Genomic DNA, 18,574 nt, shown 5'->3' on the forward strand with positions numbered 1-18,574 from the left:
TGGCGGTTTGGCGGGACTGACGGGGAGGACAGGCGCCAGCGCCAGCCCCAGCCCAGAGCGGCAGGTCGTGCTGGGGGCACGGTGGCTCTCGTCTGGCTGTCAGGTGATGTGGGGGCTGCTAGCCACACGTGGCTGCCGAAGTCCTCGCTCATACAATCGCAGTGCAGTTGGAGACTCACTCCTGGGTCTCCAGTGCCCTGGCCAGGCGTGGCCCGTGGCCACCACGTCCGACCGTGTGGCTGTGGAACTTTCCCCTCTGCAGAATGGGGCCTTGAGGTCCCGGGAGGTGCTTCTTCGGCAAAGTCTTTGTGCTGGGGTCTAAACTGGGGCCTTTGCAGTTTCGGGGAGCCATGGGCTCTGCCTGCCGTCCGCTCCTTCGCCGGGGGTGGGGGTGGGGCGGCTGTGTTTGGGCCTGGGGACCCTGGGGGTGCCGGGCAGGCTTTGGTGTGACTGGCCTGGAGCAGCCAGGGCGCTGGGGCAGGTCCCCAAGGGAGCACTGTCCCCAGGGAGCACTCTCCTGGAGGGAGCACTCTCCCCAAGGAAGTGCTGTCCTAAGGGAGCACTGTCTCCAGGGAGCTCTCCTGGAGGGAGCACTCTCCCCAAGGGAGTGCTGTCCTAAGGGAGCACTGTCTCCAGGGAGCACTCTCATGGAGGGAGAACTCTCCCCAAGGGAGTGCTGTCCTGAGGGAACACTGTCTCCAGGGAGCACTCTCCCCAAGGGAGTGCTGTCCTAAGGGAGCACTGTCTCCAAGGAGCACTCTCATGGAGGGAGAACTCTCCCCAAGGGAGTGCTGTCCTGAGGGAACACTGTCTCCAGGGAGCACTCTCCCCAAGGGAGTGCTGTCCTAAGGGAGCACTGTCTCCAGGGAGCACTCTCATGGAGGGAGCACTCTCCCCAAGGGAGTGCTATCCTGAGGGAGCAGTGTCTCCAGGGAGCACACTCCCTGAGGGAGCACTCCTGCCTGGGCCAGACATCGGCTACTAATAGCGAGTTAGCCGGCAATGGAGTCCAGCCTCTGCCCTGCGTCGCAGAGATGGGGCACGGAAGCCGCCGCGCCGGGGTAGGGGTCCAGGCAGCAGCGCCCGTTCACAGGGTTAGCGGGGTGTGTGCTTTGTGCAGAGATGCTCACACGGACAGTGTGCAGCAGGGAACACGGGTATTTAAATAAACACAGCAGGAAAACGGAACGTCGAGCACTTTCCTCCTGGAGCTCATTTTTCCTGGGAGAGACCATCACTCACTGGGGTTCCTTGGTGCATAGTTTGAGAAGAGCCATCTTGGAGGAAACACCTGCCACGGTGGGGAGAGGCCTGGAGGAAGAGGGAGCGTTTTTGTAGTTGCCGCATATTTCCATTTTTTTTGCCTTAAAATTTGCACGTTCTGATGCAGAGATAAGTCTCAGGGGTTTCCAGGGAGGTTCTTGGAAAACGCCCAACACCTGCGGCAACCAGGGAAGTGCCGGGCTGTGCTGGGGGACGGCTCCCGCAGGAGGTGCATTCTCCGCCGGACAGCCCCGCCATGACCCCAGCCCTCTGGGGCTCCCCTCCCGCTGTGGGCGAACCGAGGCCCAGCGCTCTAGGGACCTGCGCTGTGGCGTGGCCTCGACGACTGGCCCGCAAGGCAGACTGCGCTCATGTCCCTGGCAACTCGCGCTCCACCCCAGTCCCCGCCCGGGGCCGCGTCCATCCCAAGCGAGCCCTTTGCGAGGCCTTAGCCCACGTATTATTTTTTGGTTGGCATGAATACAGCAAAAAATAATACGTCTTTGAAGACACAAACCCCAGCTGTGGCTTTGGAAGGAAAAGATATTTTTGGAGGGAAAAAATCAGGGCCCTTTTTCCTTCAAAAATAGGGGGCTGTTTTCTTTTCCAGGCCACGATGACTTTGGCACACCCTCCCCTCTATCCTCGATCAGATGCCAGCTCTGTGTCCAGGAGCCACCCCAGGGGGTGGCGTGCCTCAGTTTCCTCTCCCTGGTCACGTCCCACTGCCGGCGCCCCAGGACTAACTGTGCTCTCCTCGTTTGCAGTAAAGGCAGACCGTGCAGAGGGTCCCCGTGTGGATGCTGCCCTGGACGCTCTAGGTACCACGGAACGCGCCGCACGGACTGGCCCTGCTGCACGGCTCCTCCCTGCTTGTTAGAGGTTCTGGAGAGTCGGGGAGGCTGGCGCCCCAACCCCAGTCTGACCGGCAGCTCGGCCTCCCCAGCCCCTGGCGGTGGAGTGCCCCATGCCCGCTGGTCCCGGGCATGCCGCAGAAGCAGGGCAGAGCTGGGCAGAGGTGATGCCCGCACGCGGCAGGAGAGGCCGGCCAGGGCTCTGGGCCCAGCAAGGCGTCTGTGCCCCTGGGGTCCCCGACTGCTCTCCCCGAGCTTCCTGTGGGGCTGGTCCTGGCACCTCTCCTGCACGCCTGAGGATGGCCACGCCCTGCCGGCCGCCCTGCCCGCGGAGGACAGCTCCTCCCGACACAGCAGACACCCCAGAGAGCCAAGGCCTGGACTCTCCCTTCCAACTGCCAGGCCTGGTGTGGGACAGGCTGGGGCGGGACGGTGGGGAGGCTGCCCGTGCACTGAGGGCCCTGCCTGCACCCGTCCCCCTTCCCCGCCCCCGTCCTGCTCGCTCTGGGGCCCCTCCCTCGCAGCAGGTGCAGCTGGCAACATGTGGGCACCGCGCGTGGTATGCGGGGTGTATGCATGCGCGCATGCGCGTGTGTTGGCCTGGAGCACGGCGCCGTGGCAGGCCCGGCTCGGCTGCGCTTGTGCATCTGTGTCCGTGCATGCTCGGGACTCCCCCCAGCGGCAGCCTCCCCTCCCACACGTCTCCGTGTGGCGTCCTCCGCTGCTCGTGGGGGAGACGGTTTGAGGCCCCAGGAAGGGCGAGCGCATGTGCCCGCGTGGGAGGTGCAGCTTGCGTGGCCTGGCAGGCGCTGTCTTGCTTGCCCAGAGCTGCTGTGTCCACGGTGCTTTGGCCAAGGCTGGTCCCTCGGGCAGGGGCTGGGGTCCAGCTAGGGACCGGACGGGTGCAAGTGTGGGGCGGCCGCAGCCCAGGGCAGCACGACCCGGACCACGCTCTGCCTGCCTGCGCGGGCTCTTGGGTGCCCGTCCGACCCCGCCCTCAGGGCCTCCGTCCGTCCAGACAGGGCCGGGCAGGTCTGTGTAGACCGCGGCGCCCGGCGTGACGATCGCAATCCGGGCCGGGCTTCCCCCCAGCCGCACCCCTGTGAGCGCCCGGTGCAGGCGCCGCGGCGCCCCCTGCGCACAGCCCGCGCTCTGCTGAGCGCCGCGGCCGGGCCGGGAGAGCCTTGCCCCGCGCGTGCTTGTCCTTGGCTTGTGGGCCGGACTCCCCGAGGTCCCGACGCTGGGGAAGAGTCAGGCCGGGCGGCGTCGGGGGCGCTCAGAGGGCGCGGAGCTTTCGCGGCTGCGCAGTCCGGGCAGGGCGTGTCCGAGCCGCAGAGCCTCCCGCGGGCCGGAGTTGGGGGCGGGGCCAGGCTGGGCTCCGCGGTGGTTCCGTCTGCGCGTGCGCCGCGTCCGCCTGGGCCGGGCGGCGTTGGGGGGCCCCTCCCTGGAGGCCCGGGGGGAGAGTCCCGCGCCCGGCCTGGCGGGGCTGCTGCTTCTCGCGGGGAGGGTTGGCTGCTAGAAGGGCAACCGGCGGCGTCCAGCTCTTCCCGCGACGGCCCGCGGGCCTCGCCTGCAGCCCCTCCTGCGGCTCCCGACAGGCCCTGGGGTTCTGCCCTCCTCACCCGGCTCACTGGGTCCACACCGCCGGCTCCCCGTCAGGTGGCAATTCCTAGACGCAGGCAGCCGGGAGTGGGTGTGGCGGCCGTGCCATTCTCCCGCGCACGCCTTGTTTCGTTGGTAACTGCTGACCTGGAGCGACCCTCCCGCCTCGGCCTCCCAGAGCGCCGGGGTTACAGGCTGAGCCGCCGCGCCGCCCCCCGCGCCTGTCAGCTGTGGTCGGAGGGAAGCGCGCGTCTCTGTCGCCCCTCGTGGTCAGGCCGTGAGACTGGTGACGCTGCGCGGCGCGGTTCCGCCTGCCGGCCGGGCAGGACAGAGTCCCACCTCTGGAGCGGTGGGAATGCTGAGGAGCAGAGAACATTCCAGAGCCAGGGTGTCCGCCACTGCGGGTCTGCTGGGGCAGGGACCATCCTACAGCGGCAGGCGGGGAGCAGAGGCAAGGTTGGCAGGGCGCAGAGGCGAGGACTCCTCCCGTGTCCTGAGCAAGCAGGTGCCACCAGGTCCAGACGCTCCCGGGACACAGGACGTCTTGGGGTCCGGGACCCTCCCCGGTGCGCTCTCTGCCTTCCCGACCAGGCCACGCCGCAAGCTGCCTCCCAGGGGCTTCTCTCTCCCTCTGAGAGACTCCTGAGCTGGGGCAGACGGTCCCACCAGTTACCAGCAGCCCAGGGGAGGGGCTGGGGAGGGCGCTGACCCCGTGGCGGTGTCTGGGCCGGTGGGCGGGTGCCGTGGGCTCTCTTCTCCGCGCCGTGTGGTGGGCGTGTCTCTCTGGCCGTCGTGGCCACGGTGGGGCCCGGAAGCGGCGTTGGTGACCACCTCAGGCTTGTCCACGGCCAGGGACAGCGCACGTGGCCTGCTCAGACCGGCTGGCGGCAGGAAGGGAGCAGGGCCTTAGCTCTCCCGACTGCGGGGAGGCCACGCCTGCCTGGCGCCCACCACGTTCTACCATCCTGTCTCCTTGGAGTGTGTGGGCGTGGGGCCAGGGAGGCCCGAGGACCCTCAGGAACGTGTGCACAGCGGCCTGGCAGGACACAGCCATGAGCCTCACTCTGCTGCGTGGGCCTGGCGGCCCCCACAGTCCCACCACCCCGGGGCCAGCCTCAACCCTTCCGTCCTTCCCGCCACGGGCGTTTGGTTCTCCCGGTGCACGCATGTCCTGCTGTGGGTGGAGCCCGGACATGGGGAGCCCCAGCCTCCTGGAAGTCCCTTCCTGCCAGGAGGCTCCCGGGGTGGTGGGAAAGGCCCAGGGTGGGGCTGGACAAGAAGGGGCTGGAGGCGCGTGGAGGAGGAGGTGGAAGGGCTGGCAGGGCAGAGACGCCAGGCCCGGCAGACAGAAGGTGCCCAGGGAATGGCCACTGCCCCGGCGTCTGGGGACTGCTCTGCCGAGTGTCACCTGGTGGGCAGGACGGTATGAGGAGGCTCAGGCAGTGGCAGCGGGAAGTGGTCTGAGAGTTACAGTCCTGCAGTCCCAGCTGCTCAGGGGCCGAGGCGGGAGGGTCCCTGGAGCCCGGGGCTGCACATGGCCTGGGTGACAGAGCGAGACCCTGTCTCAGAAAGAGAGTCCCCAGACGTCACCACGGCCGCGCTCCCTGCCGACCATGGGCGTCTGCTGTCCCCACCCCCGCCGCCCTCCCCGCCCTCCCCCTGTGCTTGGTCCCTCGCCGCCGCCCCCCGCCGTGGTCCTGCACCTCCCCCGCGTGGTCCGCGTGGGCGCCGGCACACCCGGCCGCCTTCTTGCCAGAGTGACTCCTCTCGCTGTTTCTCTGTGTTCGTCTGTCTGTCGGTTCTCGCGGGAGCAGCCAGAAGGTCAGTTTGAAAGACCGTGTCTTCTCCAGCCCCCGAGGCGTGGCTGCCAAGGGGAAGGGGTCCCCGCAGGCCCAGACCGTGCGGCGCTCGCCCAGCGCCGACCAGAGCCTGGAGGACAGCCCCAGCAAGGTGCCCAAGAGCTGGAGCTTCGGGGACCGCAGCCGGGCGCGCCAGGCCTTCCGGATCAAGGGCGCCGCGTCCCGGCAGGACTCGGAAGGTGGGTGTGGCCGTGGCACCCCGCTGCGCAAATCCAGTGGCGTTCAGCGCTTTCAGTGTTGTGCGGCCATCGCCCCAGTCTAGTTCCGGAACATTCTCGTCGTCCCAAAGGAAAGCCGTGCCCGTTAGCAGTCACCCGTCCCCTCTGCAGCCCCAGCCACCCCCAGTCTCGTGGGTGCCTCTCGTGAGTGGGACCGTACGCGTGGCCCGCTGCGTGGCTCCTTTCACTGAGTGTGGCCTGCCACACTTCATCTGCGCTGTGGCGTGTGCCACGGTTCTGTTGTGTGGCGACGTCACATTTTGGGCACCCGTCATCAGTTGGCAGGGATGCCCTTTTAAACCCTCATGCCGGCCACCCTCTGGCCACAGCCTGTGGAGAAGGTCCTGGCCACAGGACCAGCTGCAGGACTGGGCAGAGGGGCGGGTCTCTGGGACGGGAGGGGCGCCCAGCAGGGTGCCTGGGGGGCGTGGGGGCCCCCTGACGCCCCGCCTGGAGAGCATGCCCCGCGGGCCCGCAGGCGTGACGCCCCAGGTACCGTGCGCCCCCCCAAGGTCTGTCTCCTTCCACCCAGAAGCAAGTCTCCCGGGGGAGGACATCGTGGATGACAAGAGCTGTAACTGCGAGTTCGTGACCGAGGACCTGACCCCGGGCCTCAAAGTCAGCATCAGAGCCGTGTGGTGAGGACTCGCATGGCGCGGCTGGGCGCAGAGGGGCCTCCCTCGTGGGCACCCGTGCCAGGCCTCACGGCGCCAGCCCCGTGCCAGGCGTTCCGGGGTCCACTCTTCCCGGCATGCAGGCCCTGGGGGGCGGTTTGGGGACGGGGCCTCGAGGCTGGCACCCCCGTTAGTCCGGCTCCTCGTTGTTGACGAAGCAGCTCACGTCACCTGCGTCCGGCGCGGAGGTGACCTGCAGAGGGAGGGCTGTGCCTGCCCCACGGCCAGGAGACCACAGGAGTGGCCCAGACGAGAGGCCGGTGGTCCGGCCCTCTCCCTCTCCCCGGGCTCTGACCTCGGAGACGCCGGAGCCAGCCTGGGCGTGTGGCCGGTGTCTCTGGCCAGGGCTCACGGCCTGCCCTCACCCCTGCAGCGTCATGCGGTTCCTGGTGTCCAAGCGGAAGTTCAAGGAGAGCCTGCGGCCGTACGACGTGATGGACGTCATCGAGCAGTACTCCGCCGGCCACCTGGACATGCTGTCCCGCATCAAGAGCCTGCAGTCCAGGCAAGAGCCGCCACCTGCCTGCCCGGCCCGGGACGCGGGCAGGGCCTCTGGGTCAGAGCCCAGGCGTGGCCCGCGTGGGGAGCGCCCGAGGGGGCCGGTGTGGGCGGGCGCGCAGGGCTCTCCTCAGCTTTCTGTGGTGTCCTCACGTCTGTCTGTTTTTAATGTTTCTGTTGTCTCTCCCGTCTCCCCCACGCACACTGTGTGGGCAAGTGTGTGTGTGCGCTCATGCACACACGTGTGCACATGTATGCACTCATGTGAGTGTACATGTGGGTGGGTCCCTGAATATGTGCATGTACATGGGTGTATGTACATGTGCTCCCGTGTGTGTGCACATGTGTGGGTGTGTGCATTTGTGACCCTGTGTGCTGTGCCATGTATGCACGTGTGTATTGATGCATACATGTGTGTGGACACGTGTGCATGTGCATTGGAAGTGGAGTAGTTCTATTGAGAGATGAAGCTGCAGGGTTTCCGTGGGCTCCACCAGGCAGCAGTCGTGTCGCGTGGCGCCTTCTGGAGGGGAGGCCTCCTCCTGAGCGGGCGCCGGGTGGGATGCGTGTCCAAGGCTCGCGTTAGCTGGCGCAACTTGCCCCTCTGTGTCGGCCCTGCGTGTGTGAGAACTGACCTGCTCACTCCGAGAGTCGTGTATGTGTGCACATATACACACACAAGTAGGGGCCTGAGCACACCCATGCACACATGTGCATCCGCATGTACAGGCATGTATAAGTGTGCACACACGGACACATGTCCACCCCACATGCACGTGTGCACACACATCCACGCCTAGCCTGGTGCCCACACACAGGTGTCCCGTAAGCCCACACACATGTGCTCACAGGTGTGCATCCTCAGCCACATGGAACAGCACCTCACACGCCTTGTGTGTTTGCGGTACCCGTAAGGAGGCCATGCGGTTGTTGTTATGAGTTGCTCCTGAACTGGTTTCACGCTTCTGCCCGTGGGGGCCCCTGCGCTGCCTGGCGCAGCGCCCAGAGCGTGGGCTGACGCGAGCCGTGTGCGGTGTGTGCGCCTGCGAGAGTGTCCGGGTCGCGACTGCCGTGGGTGCCTCCACATCTCCCACCTGGCCGTGTTTGTTCTCCAGGATCTTCCGTCCTCAGTTTCCCTTTTCCTTCCTTTTCTGTCTGGGAAAACAAACAAAGCGAGTCGGCCAACCCGAGGGGCGCAGGGCGTTTGCTGTCAGTTGCTGACGCCGCGTTAGATGACGCCCCGCAGTCGGCGCCGCCCGGCCCTGGGCTCCCGCCACGTACCACTGCCCGGTCGCGTGCGCCCGGCGCCCAGCTCCTAGAGGCAAATGCTTTGCCTGCGACACGGGAAGGTCACGCCAAGGCACGCGTTGGGGCACACACGGCCCTGCTACAGACTCTCCGAGGTCCGGCCGGCGCGGTGCTGCCGCCTCCCGTGTTTCCGCAAAGCATCGCGCGGTCCGGGTGGGGTGTTCCTCCGTTCCTGCCCCTCTCTCGCCGACCGTCCCTCCCGTTTGCTCTCACGATGCATCTGCTGGTCTCTCTTCTGTTTGCTCTGCCAGGGTAGATATGATTGTGGGCCCCCCACCCCCTTCAACTCCCCGGCACAAGAAGTACCCCACCAAAGGACCCACCGCCCCTCCGCGAGAGTCGCCCCAGTACTCGCCTAGGTTAGGACGCTGGCGCCGCGCCCGCCTGTCTCTGTGAATGGCCGGCCCTTTGCTCCAGGCCACATGACGGCAACACCCCACGGCTCTCTCCACGGACACAGGGGACTCGGGGTTTTCTCTGCTCCTGGGCCAGGGCCCGGCAGGCCGTGAGCGGTGTCAGGACGGGGAAGGCCCAGGCACCCTCTTGGCGGGGCCTCAGGGACGCCGCCCACAACACCCACCTGGGCAGCTCCTCCAGGATCAGATGCAGGGCGGTGGCCGTCAAGGTGGCCCCCAGGCCAGCGCCCCGCTGGGGTCGACCTCGGTGCTGTGTGGCCCCAGGCAGGTCACAGTGCCTCTGCAGCTCTTTCCGTACGGCGAGGGTCGCCAGTGGCAGCGCCGGCCTCCTGCGCCACGGTGAAGGCAGACGAGACCCCCACCGGCGCCCACCGGGCCCCGAGGCTCCAGCTGCTGTCACCAGGCAGCGTGGCTGGCAGGGGGGACGCGGGGCCCTGCTGGTGGAGGGGGCGCAGAGCTCGTGGTGGGAGCAAGTGCATGGAGGGTGACCACAGCCGCCACCACCCGGCTGCCACCCCAGGAGCAGAGCGCTGTGTGCGGGGGTCAGGGTGCCGACGTCTGGAGCCGGTGCTCTGCCCGTGAGAGGGGAGTCCCCAGGGGTGTCCTCAGTGCCCTGAGATTGAAGCCCCGTGCTCTGGGCATGGCTGCAGGGATGTAGCCGCACACGCAGAGCCAGGAGCCGGGAGGCCCTGGCAGGGGACATGCAGATCCGCAAATATTCGCACCGAGGAGGGCGGAAGGCCCATCCAGGCACTCGCCCCACCCAGGGTGTTGAGGCAGGAGGTGGCCAGGGTCTCAGAGGACCCTGTCCCCGCCCCAGCAGCGGCAGCTCCAGGCCCAGCCCTTGTTCCAGGCTCCCGTGGGACCGAGTGTGGCGGCCCGTCATGTGGCAGGGGTGAAGGTGCCGAGCGTCTGTGCCTGAACGTGTGACACGTGGAACACCAGCGAGCCCGGCTCCCCCCACCCGCCGCCCGGCCCCTGCATGAGCCCAGCATGGCGCCCAGTGCAGCATGAGGGGCTGCAGCGTGGCTGACGCAAGCCTGACATCCCACCCTCCCCCACCCGTCGGAGGCAGGTCGGTGTGGCCCTGTCTGGCTGGTGTGGCGCCGCCATGGTGCACGTCACGCATGAGGCTGCAGTCCAGAGCCAGACGGGACCTCGCCTGGGTCGCCCTGCCCGGTCACACCCGTCTCGAGCTGCATCCCCCCAGCTGGGCTTGTAGACTTAGCGCAGGGCCTTTGCTTCTAGCGAGTTCTCAGCCCATAGCACCCCGTGGCCCCTGCCCGCCCACGAGGGCCTCCCGTCCACGGGGCCGTGTGCATCTGTGGATGCCACGCCGGTCAGACAGACGCCCCGGCCCCGCGAAGAGCCTCCTTCCCTTCTGTCACTGGTGACCTGCCGCCTTGTTGGAGAGGAGCTCAGCCGAATTCTGAATCCTGCACACATGTGTAAACATGTGCACAACATGCGCACACATGTATACAACACGCTGTATCATACACTAGTGTACACACCATGTGCACACACGCATGCAGTGCACATCTATGTGAACACACATGCACATGTGTAAACATGCATACTCACACACATTACACAGCACACTCACACATGAGTGCGCACACCCATGTGCACACATATGCACACACAAACACATGCACATGAATGTGTGCAATGCACATCCGTGTGAACACGCATGCACACTTACAACCTCTCTGGTTGGCAGTGGCTTCGTCTCTCCCCCGGTCTGTGCGTGGTGGTTTCTGTGCTGCTCTCTGTCCCCCATGCCCCGTCCTGGTGCATGGAGCCGTGGCTCTCACCGCCTCCCGCTTCTGTTGTTCCTGCTGTAGACGTTTGACTCCATCCCGCCAACCCGGGTGGGCAGCGCTGTGGTGGCACATTGCGTGGGAGTAAAGCTCAGGGTGGGTGTGGCTCAGGCACGGCCCAGCTGGGCGCCCGCCAGCCCTCACGTGACCCTCTGGGCCTCCAAGCCCCAGCCGGGGAAGGGGGCTGGCGGGCAGGTTGGGCAGGCGGTGGGGGTGGAGCCCCAGGAGGAGCCGGGTGGGGTTGGACCCAGGTGGGGGCTCTGTCACTTTACTCCTCTCGAATGTGCCAGCTCCCTGGGACAGGACGGCGGGGCACAGGACCCCAGCGTGTCAGTGCAGGGTGACACGGAGGCACCACTGTCCATCTGGCCTGGCACCCGCTGCCCCCCAGCCGGCTCTGGGCTGGGCCTGGCCCAGGAGGAGAGGGCCAGGGCCCCGCTGCACCCACCCGAACTCATGCGTGGGGGCGGGTCTCTGTTCCCGGTAGAGTGGACCAGATCGTGGGGCGGGGCCCGGCCATCACAGACAAGGACCGCACCAAGGGCCCAGCGGAGGCAGAGCTGCCGGAGGATGTCAGCATGATGGGGCGTCTCGGGAAGGTGGAGAGGCAGGTAGGAGAGTCCAGGTGGGCGGTCCTGAGCCCCAGGGACACATAGCCCCATCCCAGCTGCGGCTGCTCCTGCCAGACCTCAGATCCCACTGCGGGTCACCGCTGGGCTCAGGTGCTTTCCCTCCCAACGGCACCCAAGGCCACACTGCCCGGGTGGGGGCAGCTGCCGGGCACAGCTCGCATTCACGCATCCCTTGGGGGGTCCCCAGGGAGCTTGCTGGGGGTCACACTGGCTGGCCATTTTCCGGTGCCCTCCAGCCTGACCCCCACCAGCCGTGCCTGGCGTGGGTCCTCTGGCCTGGGCTGGGGTGAGGGACAGCCGTCCCCTCACCCCTGACGGCAGACGCCCAGCAGGCAGCAGGGGCAGCCCAGACACACGAGGGGCCTCGTGGCGTGACGTCCCGTGGCACACACTGACAGTGGGGTCAGATGCTGAGCTCCCTGGGGCTTCCTCCTGCACCCCACCTCCTGGGAGCATGCTTCCTCCCCGCATCTCCCCAGGGAACGACCCGGGACCCCCACGTCTCCCCAGGGACCAGCCTGGGACCCCCGCATCTCCCCAGGACCAGCCTGGGACCCCCCACATCTCCCCAGGGACCAGCCTGGGACCCCCCACATCTCCCTGGGACCAGCCCGGGACCCCCCACATCTCCCCAGGACCAGCCTGGGACCCCCCACATCTCCCCGGGACCAGCCTGGGACCCCCCACATCTCCCCAGGGACCAGCCTGGGACCCCCGCATCTCCCCAGGACCAGCCCGGGACCCTCCACATCTCCCTGGGACCAGCCCGGGACCCCCCACATCTCCCTGGGACCCCCGAATCTCCCCAGGGACCAGCCCGGGACCCCTGCATCTCCCCAGGGTCCAGCCTGGGACCCCCATGTCTCCCCAGGAACAATCTTGGGACCCCTCCATCTCCCCAGGAACCAGCCTGGGACCCCATGTCTCCCCAGGAACAAGCCTGCCCCCCATATCTCCCCAGGGACCAGCCTGGGACCCCCGTGTCTCCCCAGGGAACCACCCAGGACACCCCCCTCCCATGTCTCTCCAGGGACCAGCCTGGGCCCTCCCACATTTCCCCGGGGACCAGCCTGGGACCCCCATGTCTTCCCAGGAACAAGTCCGGGCCCCCCCATATCTCCCCAGGGACCAGCCTGGCCCCACCCCATCTTCCCAGGAACAAGCCTGGGACCCCATGTCTCCCCAGGAACAAGCCCAGCCCCCCCATATCTCCCCAGGGACCAGCCTGGCCCCACCCCATCTCCCCAGGAACAAGCCTGGGACCCCATGTCTCCCCAGGAACAAGCCCAGCCCCCCCATATCTCCCCAGGGACCAGCCTGGCCCCACCCCATCTCCCCAGGAACAAGCCTGGGACCCTATGTCTCCCCAGGAACAAGCCCAGCCCCCCCATATCTCCCCGGGGACCAGCCTGGGACTCCCCCCGAGTCTCCCCAGGGAACCACCCGGGACACCCCCCCATGTTTCCCTGAGGACCAGCCCAGGACCCCCCGCATCTCCCCGGAGACCAGCCCCACCCACGCCCTCCCCGAGTGCCAGGCCCAGCAGCGCCTCTTGCAGGTCTTGTCCATGGAGAAGAAGCTGGACTTCCTGGTGAGCATCTACATGCAGCGCATGGGCATCCCCCCGACCGAGACCGAGGCCTACTTCGGGGCCAAGGAGCCGGAGCCGGCGCCGCCGTACCACAGCCCGGAGGACAGCCGGGAGCAGGCGGACAAGCACGGCTGCATCATCAAGATCGTGCGGTCCACCAGCTCCACCGGCCAGAAGAACTTCTCGGCGCCGCCAGCCGCGCCTGCGGCCCAGTGCCCGCCCTCCACCTCGTGGCAGCAGAGCCACGGGCGCCAGGGCCACGGCACCTCCCCGGTGGGGGACCACGGCTCGCTGGTGCGCATCCCGCCGCCGCCGGCCCACGAGCGCTCGCTGTCGGCCTACGGCGGGGGCAGCCGGGCCAGCACGGAGTTCCTGCGGCAGGAGGACGCGCCGGCGGGCCGGCCGCACGAGGGCGCCCTGCGGGACAGCGACACGTCCATCTCCATCCCCTCCGTGGACCACGAGGAGCTGGAGCGCTCCTTCAGCGGCTTCAGCATCTCCCAGTCCAAGGAGAACCTGGACGCGCTCACCAGCTGCTACGCGGCCGTGGCGCCCTGCGCCAAAGTCAGACCCTACATCGCGGAGGGCGAGTCGGACACGGACTCGGACCTCTGCACGCCCTGCGGGCCCCCACCGCGCTCCGCCACGGGCGAGGGCCCCTTCGGAGACGTGGGCTGGGCGGGGCCCCGGAAGTGAGGCCGAGGACGCCCCGCCCCCGCCGAGGTTTTAGGCGGGAACCCTCCCGGGGCGGAGCCGTTTTGTAGAGAAACTGGGGCGTGTGGGGTTTGTGGGGGCCGAGGACGGGGTGCCCGCGGCAACGCCCCATAGTGCTGGAGGGGTGTGGGGAGGGGCCCCGGGGCCCCAGGAGCATGTGTGGTGGCAGCAGGGCCGCCCTGCCCGCCGGCACAGGGTGGGGGCAGAGCAGCGTGGGGCTGCAGTGGTCACAGGCCCTGGGTCGTGGGGGCGAGGGTGCGGGGCCTGGGGCAGAGCTGGGGACGGACGGTGGCCTTGGGGCTGGTGCTGAGCCCCGAGGGCAGCTGCAGGGGGCGTGGCCAGCCCTGGCCACCCAGGTCCCACCTCTGCCCGCTCTGGGCTCCGGGGGCGAAGCCCTCTTGCCTCCTGGGCGCCCGGCTTGAGAGCTGCTGGTCAGCGTCTTCTCCTCGCCCCTCCTGGGTTCTGAGGGGTCTTTCGGGGAGGGGCCTACGGGGGGGACCCTCACCTGCGGCGGAGGAGGGGGAGGGTCCTCAGAACCAAACCGGAGCCCAGCGTGAGTCTCGGACCCTCCGGGGCGCCGGCTCTGCAGGTTCCTCCAAAAGGGGGTCCGTGGGGGCTCCTGTGGCCTTGGCCGTGGCTCTCCGCTCTGCCCACCCCTGCTGGGTGGTGGTTACAGGTCACAGGGCTGTGGCCAGCACCACGAGACTCGCCCAGACCCTCACGGTTCTTAGCCGGGGCCCCCACCTGGCCCGTCCCCCACCCCGACAGGACTGGGCCGTGCAGTGGGTGGACGACGTCACCCCTAACTCAGCCTGGCTGGGGGCCTGGCTTCTCCCTCCTGTCTTCCCCGGAGCTCACTGACCCTGCCCCGTTCTCCACCCACCAGTCCCTTGGTTGTGGCTTCTCGGGGTCTCAGGGGACGTGCCACCAAATCCTGGGCCCTCAGGGCAGCCTTTAGCGGAGCTGTGGACCCAGCCCCCAGGGGCAGAGCTGCCCCCCATTCTGGTCCTCAGCATCAGTGTCATGTGGGGTGACAGCACTGCGGGTGGGGGCTGGGCTGCCCGGCGGTGGGCCAGGGCAGACACCACGTCCAGGGAGAGCCCTCGGCCGTCCTCACGCCACCCCCGCTCTGTCTGCCCTCCCTGGGGGCCTCGTGGTGAGCGGGCCGTCCTGCCGCAGGAAGAGCTTCGAAAGCAGCATGTGAGGGTCACACGCCCCGGCTTTCAGGGTCCTGGGTGCCCAGGGGTCTTTGGGGAGCTGTGTCTGCCTCCCATGGTGGTCAGCTCACCGCTGCTGCAGCCCCCTGCCCACCCCACCCTGGCCAGGGCCCCCGTCCTACCTCCCAGTGGCGGAGCGGCCTCGGGGTCTCGGCGGTGAGAAGCCCCTTCCGGCGAGGACGCTGTGGGGTTTCCCGTGGTCTGAGCCTTGCTGCCCTCGGGGAGGCTCCAGCTGGGAGCCCCGGGGGGCGCTGAGCACGTCCAGACCAACCCAGCACCAGCCACCCGCCCTCCCCACACCCACTCCGGCCTGGGCGGGAGGCCTGTGTGCCGTCCCCGCCCCGTGCCGCGTGTGCTCCGCAGCCTCCTCCCCAGGGTACCAGGAGCTCCTGGGCACACGGGGCTCCTCGCGGAGTGTGGCCCGGCCCCTGCCCTCCCAGAAGCCCAGCTGCCCGCGGGCCAGGCTGGAGCCTCTCCCTCGGGTTGCAGCGGGAGGGCGAGGAGCGAGGGCCGTCCTGTGGGAGGAGGGAGGCGCATCTGCCGGTGTTTGGGGCCCAGCGTGGAGCCCCTGGCCTGAGCAGGGTGCAGCCACGCCGGCTCCGCACCCCAGAGCAGGGCACGGGAAGGAGGCCAGACGCTGCTGCAAGGCGTGTCTGCGCTTCCTGGGCGTGTGAGTGGCCGAGGGCCAGTGCCCCCTCAGCAGGGTGGCAGAGGTTCCCCAGAGCACGATCCCCACGTGCCCACTGGCACATACATGTGCTCACACACGCCTGCACACGTGTACACCCTCACGCTCACCACACACCCATGCAAGCACATAGGTGCACACACCCACACTGGCACACTCTGACGTGTGCACACCCACTCCACTCTGACACACACGTGCACACTTAAAAGGCACACTGTCTCATGTGCATGCTCACACGAGCACACTCACGCACACTGATACACATGTACACACTCACAGGCACACTGACAAATGCACAACACATGTACACTCAGGCACACTGACACATGCATACTCACATGTACAGTCTGACACATGCACAACACATGTACACTCACAGGCACACTCTGACACGTGCATACTTACATGTATAGTCTGATACATGCACAATACTCACGTGTACGCTCACAGTCACACTTCTGGAAACGTACACACAGATAGGTACTCTGACACACATGCACACTCTGACACGTGCACACTCACAGGCACTTTGACACGTGTACATTCTGACACATGCACAGTCAGGCACACTGACACTTGCACACTCACATGCACGCTCTGACATGCACATACAGGCAGGTGCACACTCACAGGCACTCTGACACATGTGCACACTCACACAGGCACACTCTGACATGCACACTCACAGGCACTCTGACACACGTGTGCACACGCCACGTTTCCGGCCCTGGCAGTCCTCTGTCTCTGATCTCTGCGGTGCTGGAGGATCTGGAAGGGAGCGGTGCTGACTCCAGGAGTTGCGGAGGGTTCTGGAGCGTTGAGCCCTGGGGGGGGGTTCTGGCTGTCCGGGGCTCCTGGGCGGCGGAGGCAGAGGGTCCACGGGAGCCATGCAGAGGGTGGGGTCTGCCAAGTGCACAGCGGCTGGGCTGGGGCCGGGGCGTCCTGGAGTCCGGCCGGCCCTGGGGCACCGGTGGCTCCATGTCCTCAGATGCCCGGCCCCGCCCGGCCGTGTCCCCACCCGCCATCAGCGTCTCCAGGCCCAGCATCCCCCTCTCCTGTCCAGGTGAAGTCGAGGCCCTCGGCGTCCTCCCCACGGCCCGCGCTGGGCCCGGGAGTGGCCGTCCCTGTCCTGCACACGGCGGTCCTAGCGGGCAGGTGCGGGGCCCTCCCTACGGGAGGCCACAGCGGCCCCTAGCAACACCCCCGCCTTTGGGGGCCTCGTCTCAAACCCCCACCAGGGGGCTGGCAGTGTGGGGGCGTCTCCCCAGTGGCCCCTAAGCCACGGGCCCGTCCCCCGAGTCCCCACCCCGAGGAGAGTCTCCAGCCGGATGCCCTGAAAGTCTAATGTCTCCGTTTGTCCCCTCCCTGGGCTGGAGGCCGGTGGGGGCTGGCGTGGGAGGGAGGCGGAGGAAGCCCCCACGTCCAGGGGACTCCCCACACACAGCACCCCGTTCTCCACGGGAAGAGCTGGGCCCAGAGGCAGTTCTAGATGCTCCCGGGAGCCCACGGGCTGGGAGAACTTTCTGGAAACCCTAGGCCAGTCTCGGTGCGCTTCCTGCTCACCTGAGTGGCAGATCCGGTGCGGAGTGGGGTCCCAGGCAGGTGCCCGGATCTCGGGGTCGGGAGGACGACGCTCCAGCAGCCTCCGAGGACACGAGCCACGGGACAGCGTGCTGCGACGGGCGGTCTGGACAGCAGGACCCGCCGTGGAGGGGGGGCTCCAGGGGCTCCGGGCATCCCAGCAGGGCTCTGCCTGTGCCCGTAGGGGGGAGGGGGTCGGACGCCTGCGTGGATGGCCTGCCCTCTGACCCTTCACCCCTGCCCCCGTGCAAACTCCCGGGCGTGTGTCTGGGTCGCGGGGTGGAGGGCTGGGCCGGCGCGGCCTGCAGGCCAGGGTGACCGTGGGGAGCGTGTGGCTGTCCCAGGCTGCTGTCCCCTGTTCCTCACGGTGTTCGGAACCTGGTTGTGAGGGTCAGGGGGACGGCAGCCCCCGGGGGAGGCGAGGGTGGCGGGGAGCCTTTAGGAAACAGGGTAGAGGGAGGAGGAGAAGGGAGGGCGGCCCTCCCTGGAGTTTTTAAAGGCATTTGTGGGGTGAGATGTAGGGTCAAGCGAGCTCCAGTCTTGGACGCCTGCCTTGGGTGCCCCTGGCTGGCCGGTGGTCCCGTCCTCAGCACCCTCGGTGTCTGGGCCTTGGCCGGGTGCTGGAGAGGAGGGGACGGGCCAGTCCCACCTGGTCTCAGAGTCGCTGCCTTAACGCATGTCGTGGACGGGAGCTCACTGGGGTGGCCCCGCCCCCACCAGGCGGCGAGGGACCAGCTCTAGGGACCAGCGCAGGGCAGGAGTGTCTCACTGGCTCGAGCCCCAGCCCGCCGGACACCCGGGATCGTGCGCACTCCACGCCCACTGCGGCCGCCGCCCTCCGGCCGCTCGGCGGCTGCAGCCGCCCCGCCCACGCTGTCGCCCTTGGCTGCCTGCACTTTTGTTCATGCTCCAAAGAATATTTCATGATGCCTTCAGTACTGACGTGCACTTTTAACCGTTTTGTACGCTCCGTGTACCAGTGGCCAGGCCTCCGCCGGTGGACGTCACGCCGCCCCGCCCCGAGCACCGCCGTTGTCTAGGGTAGACGCCCAGGGAATGAACTCTAGTTTTCTAATGGGTTAGCCGAGATAGCAGCTCGCCCCACGCGGACAGGTTGACCCTCGCGCCGCGAGAACGGGCCAGGTGGGTCGTGGAGGGGGGGCTCGGGGGTGGGGTCCCACGCCGGGGCTGCACGTGGAAAGTTCTGGGAGGTTCTGCTGCCACGGGGACGAGCCCGGACGCCCAGTGGACCTGTGCACTTAGTAAAACACAGTGATTCAACCTGGACGGCGTGTGGTCTCCTCATGGGCCCCCACCTCTGGACTGCACCCCCAGACCCCGCTCTGCACCCCCGGGGCGCTCGGGGGCCTGGGCTGCGTCACCGAGTCCCACAAACCAGGTGCCGTGAAACACCAGAAGTTCACTCTTGCCGTCCTGGAGGCCACGGTGTGGATCCACGGCCACGCCCAGCACTCTGGGAAGGGTCCTGGGCCCCAGCCACTCTCCATCCGCTCCTCAGCCTCCTTCCTGTCCCGACCCCTGACCCCTGCAGAGGCCCCGGGCACCCGGCAGGCAGAGGGTTGGGGGGACCCTCGGCCCACCCGCCTCCCACCCCCGGGAGGCCCGGCAGGGCCTG

The 18,574-nt window shown here is 67.7% G+C and overlaps 1 protein-coding gene across 7 annotated transcripts in view; it reads left to right on the top strand.

The window, feature by feature from the left end:
* The window catches only part of KCNQ2 (potassium voltage-gated channel subfamily Q member 2), a 53,215-nt gene extending 34,997 nt beyond the window's left edge, over positions 1 to 18,218 (top strand). The window contains exons 12-17 of one of the 7 annotated variants that reach the window (XM_012772956.3): positions 2,031 to 2,084; positions 5,534 to 5,757; positions 6,329 to 6,434; positions 6,844 to 6,975; positions 11,003 to 11,126; positions 12,706 to 18,218. In XM_012772956.3, coding sequence (XP_012628410.1) covers positions 2,031 to 2,084; positions 5,534 to 5,757; positions 6,329 to 6,434; positions 6,844 to 6,975; positions 11,003 to 11,126; positions 12,706 to 13,434 — 1,369 coding nt within the window. In that variant the 3' untranslated portion in view covers positions 13,435 to 18,218. Of the gene's footprint in view, positions 1 to 2,030; positions 2,085 to 5,533; positions 5,758 to 6,328; positions 6,435 to 6,843; positions 6,976 to 8,527; positions 8,636 to 11,002; positions 11,127 to 12,705 lie in introns of all 7 variants that reach the window. The other 6 variants (XM_012772957.3, XM_020281753.2, XM_012772958.3 and 3 more) reach the window with 6 other exon arrangements.
* Positions 18,219 to 18,574: the final 356 nt, after the last annotated feature.

This window comes from Microcebus murinus, chromosome 16 (assembly GCF_040939455.1).
Source record: "Microcebus murinus isolate Inina chromosome 16, M.murinus_Inina_mat1.0, whole genome shotgun sequence".
NCBI classification, from domain to species: domain Eukaryota; kingdom Metazoa; phylum Chordata; class Mammalia; order Primates; family Cheirogaleidae; genus Microcebus; species Microcebus murinus.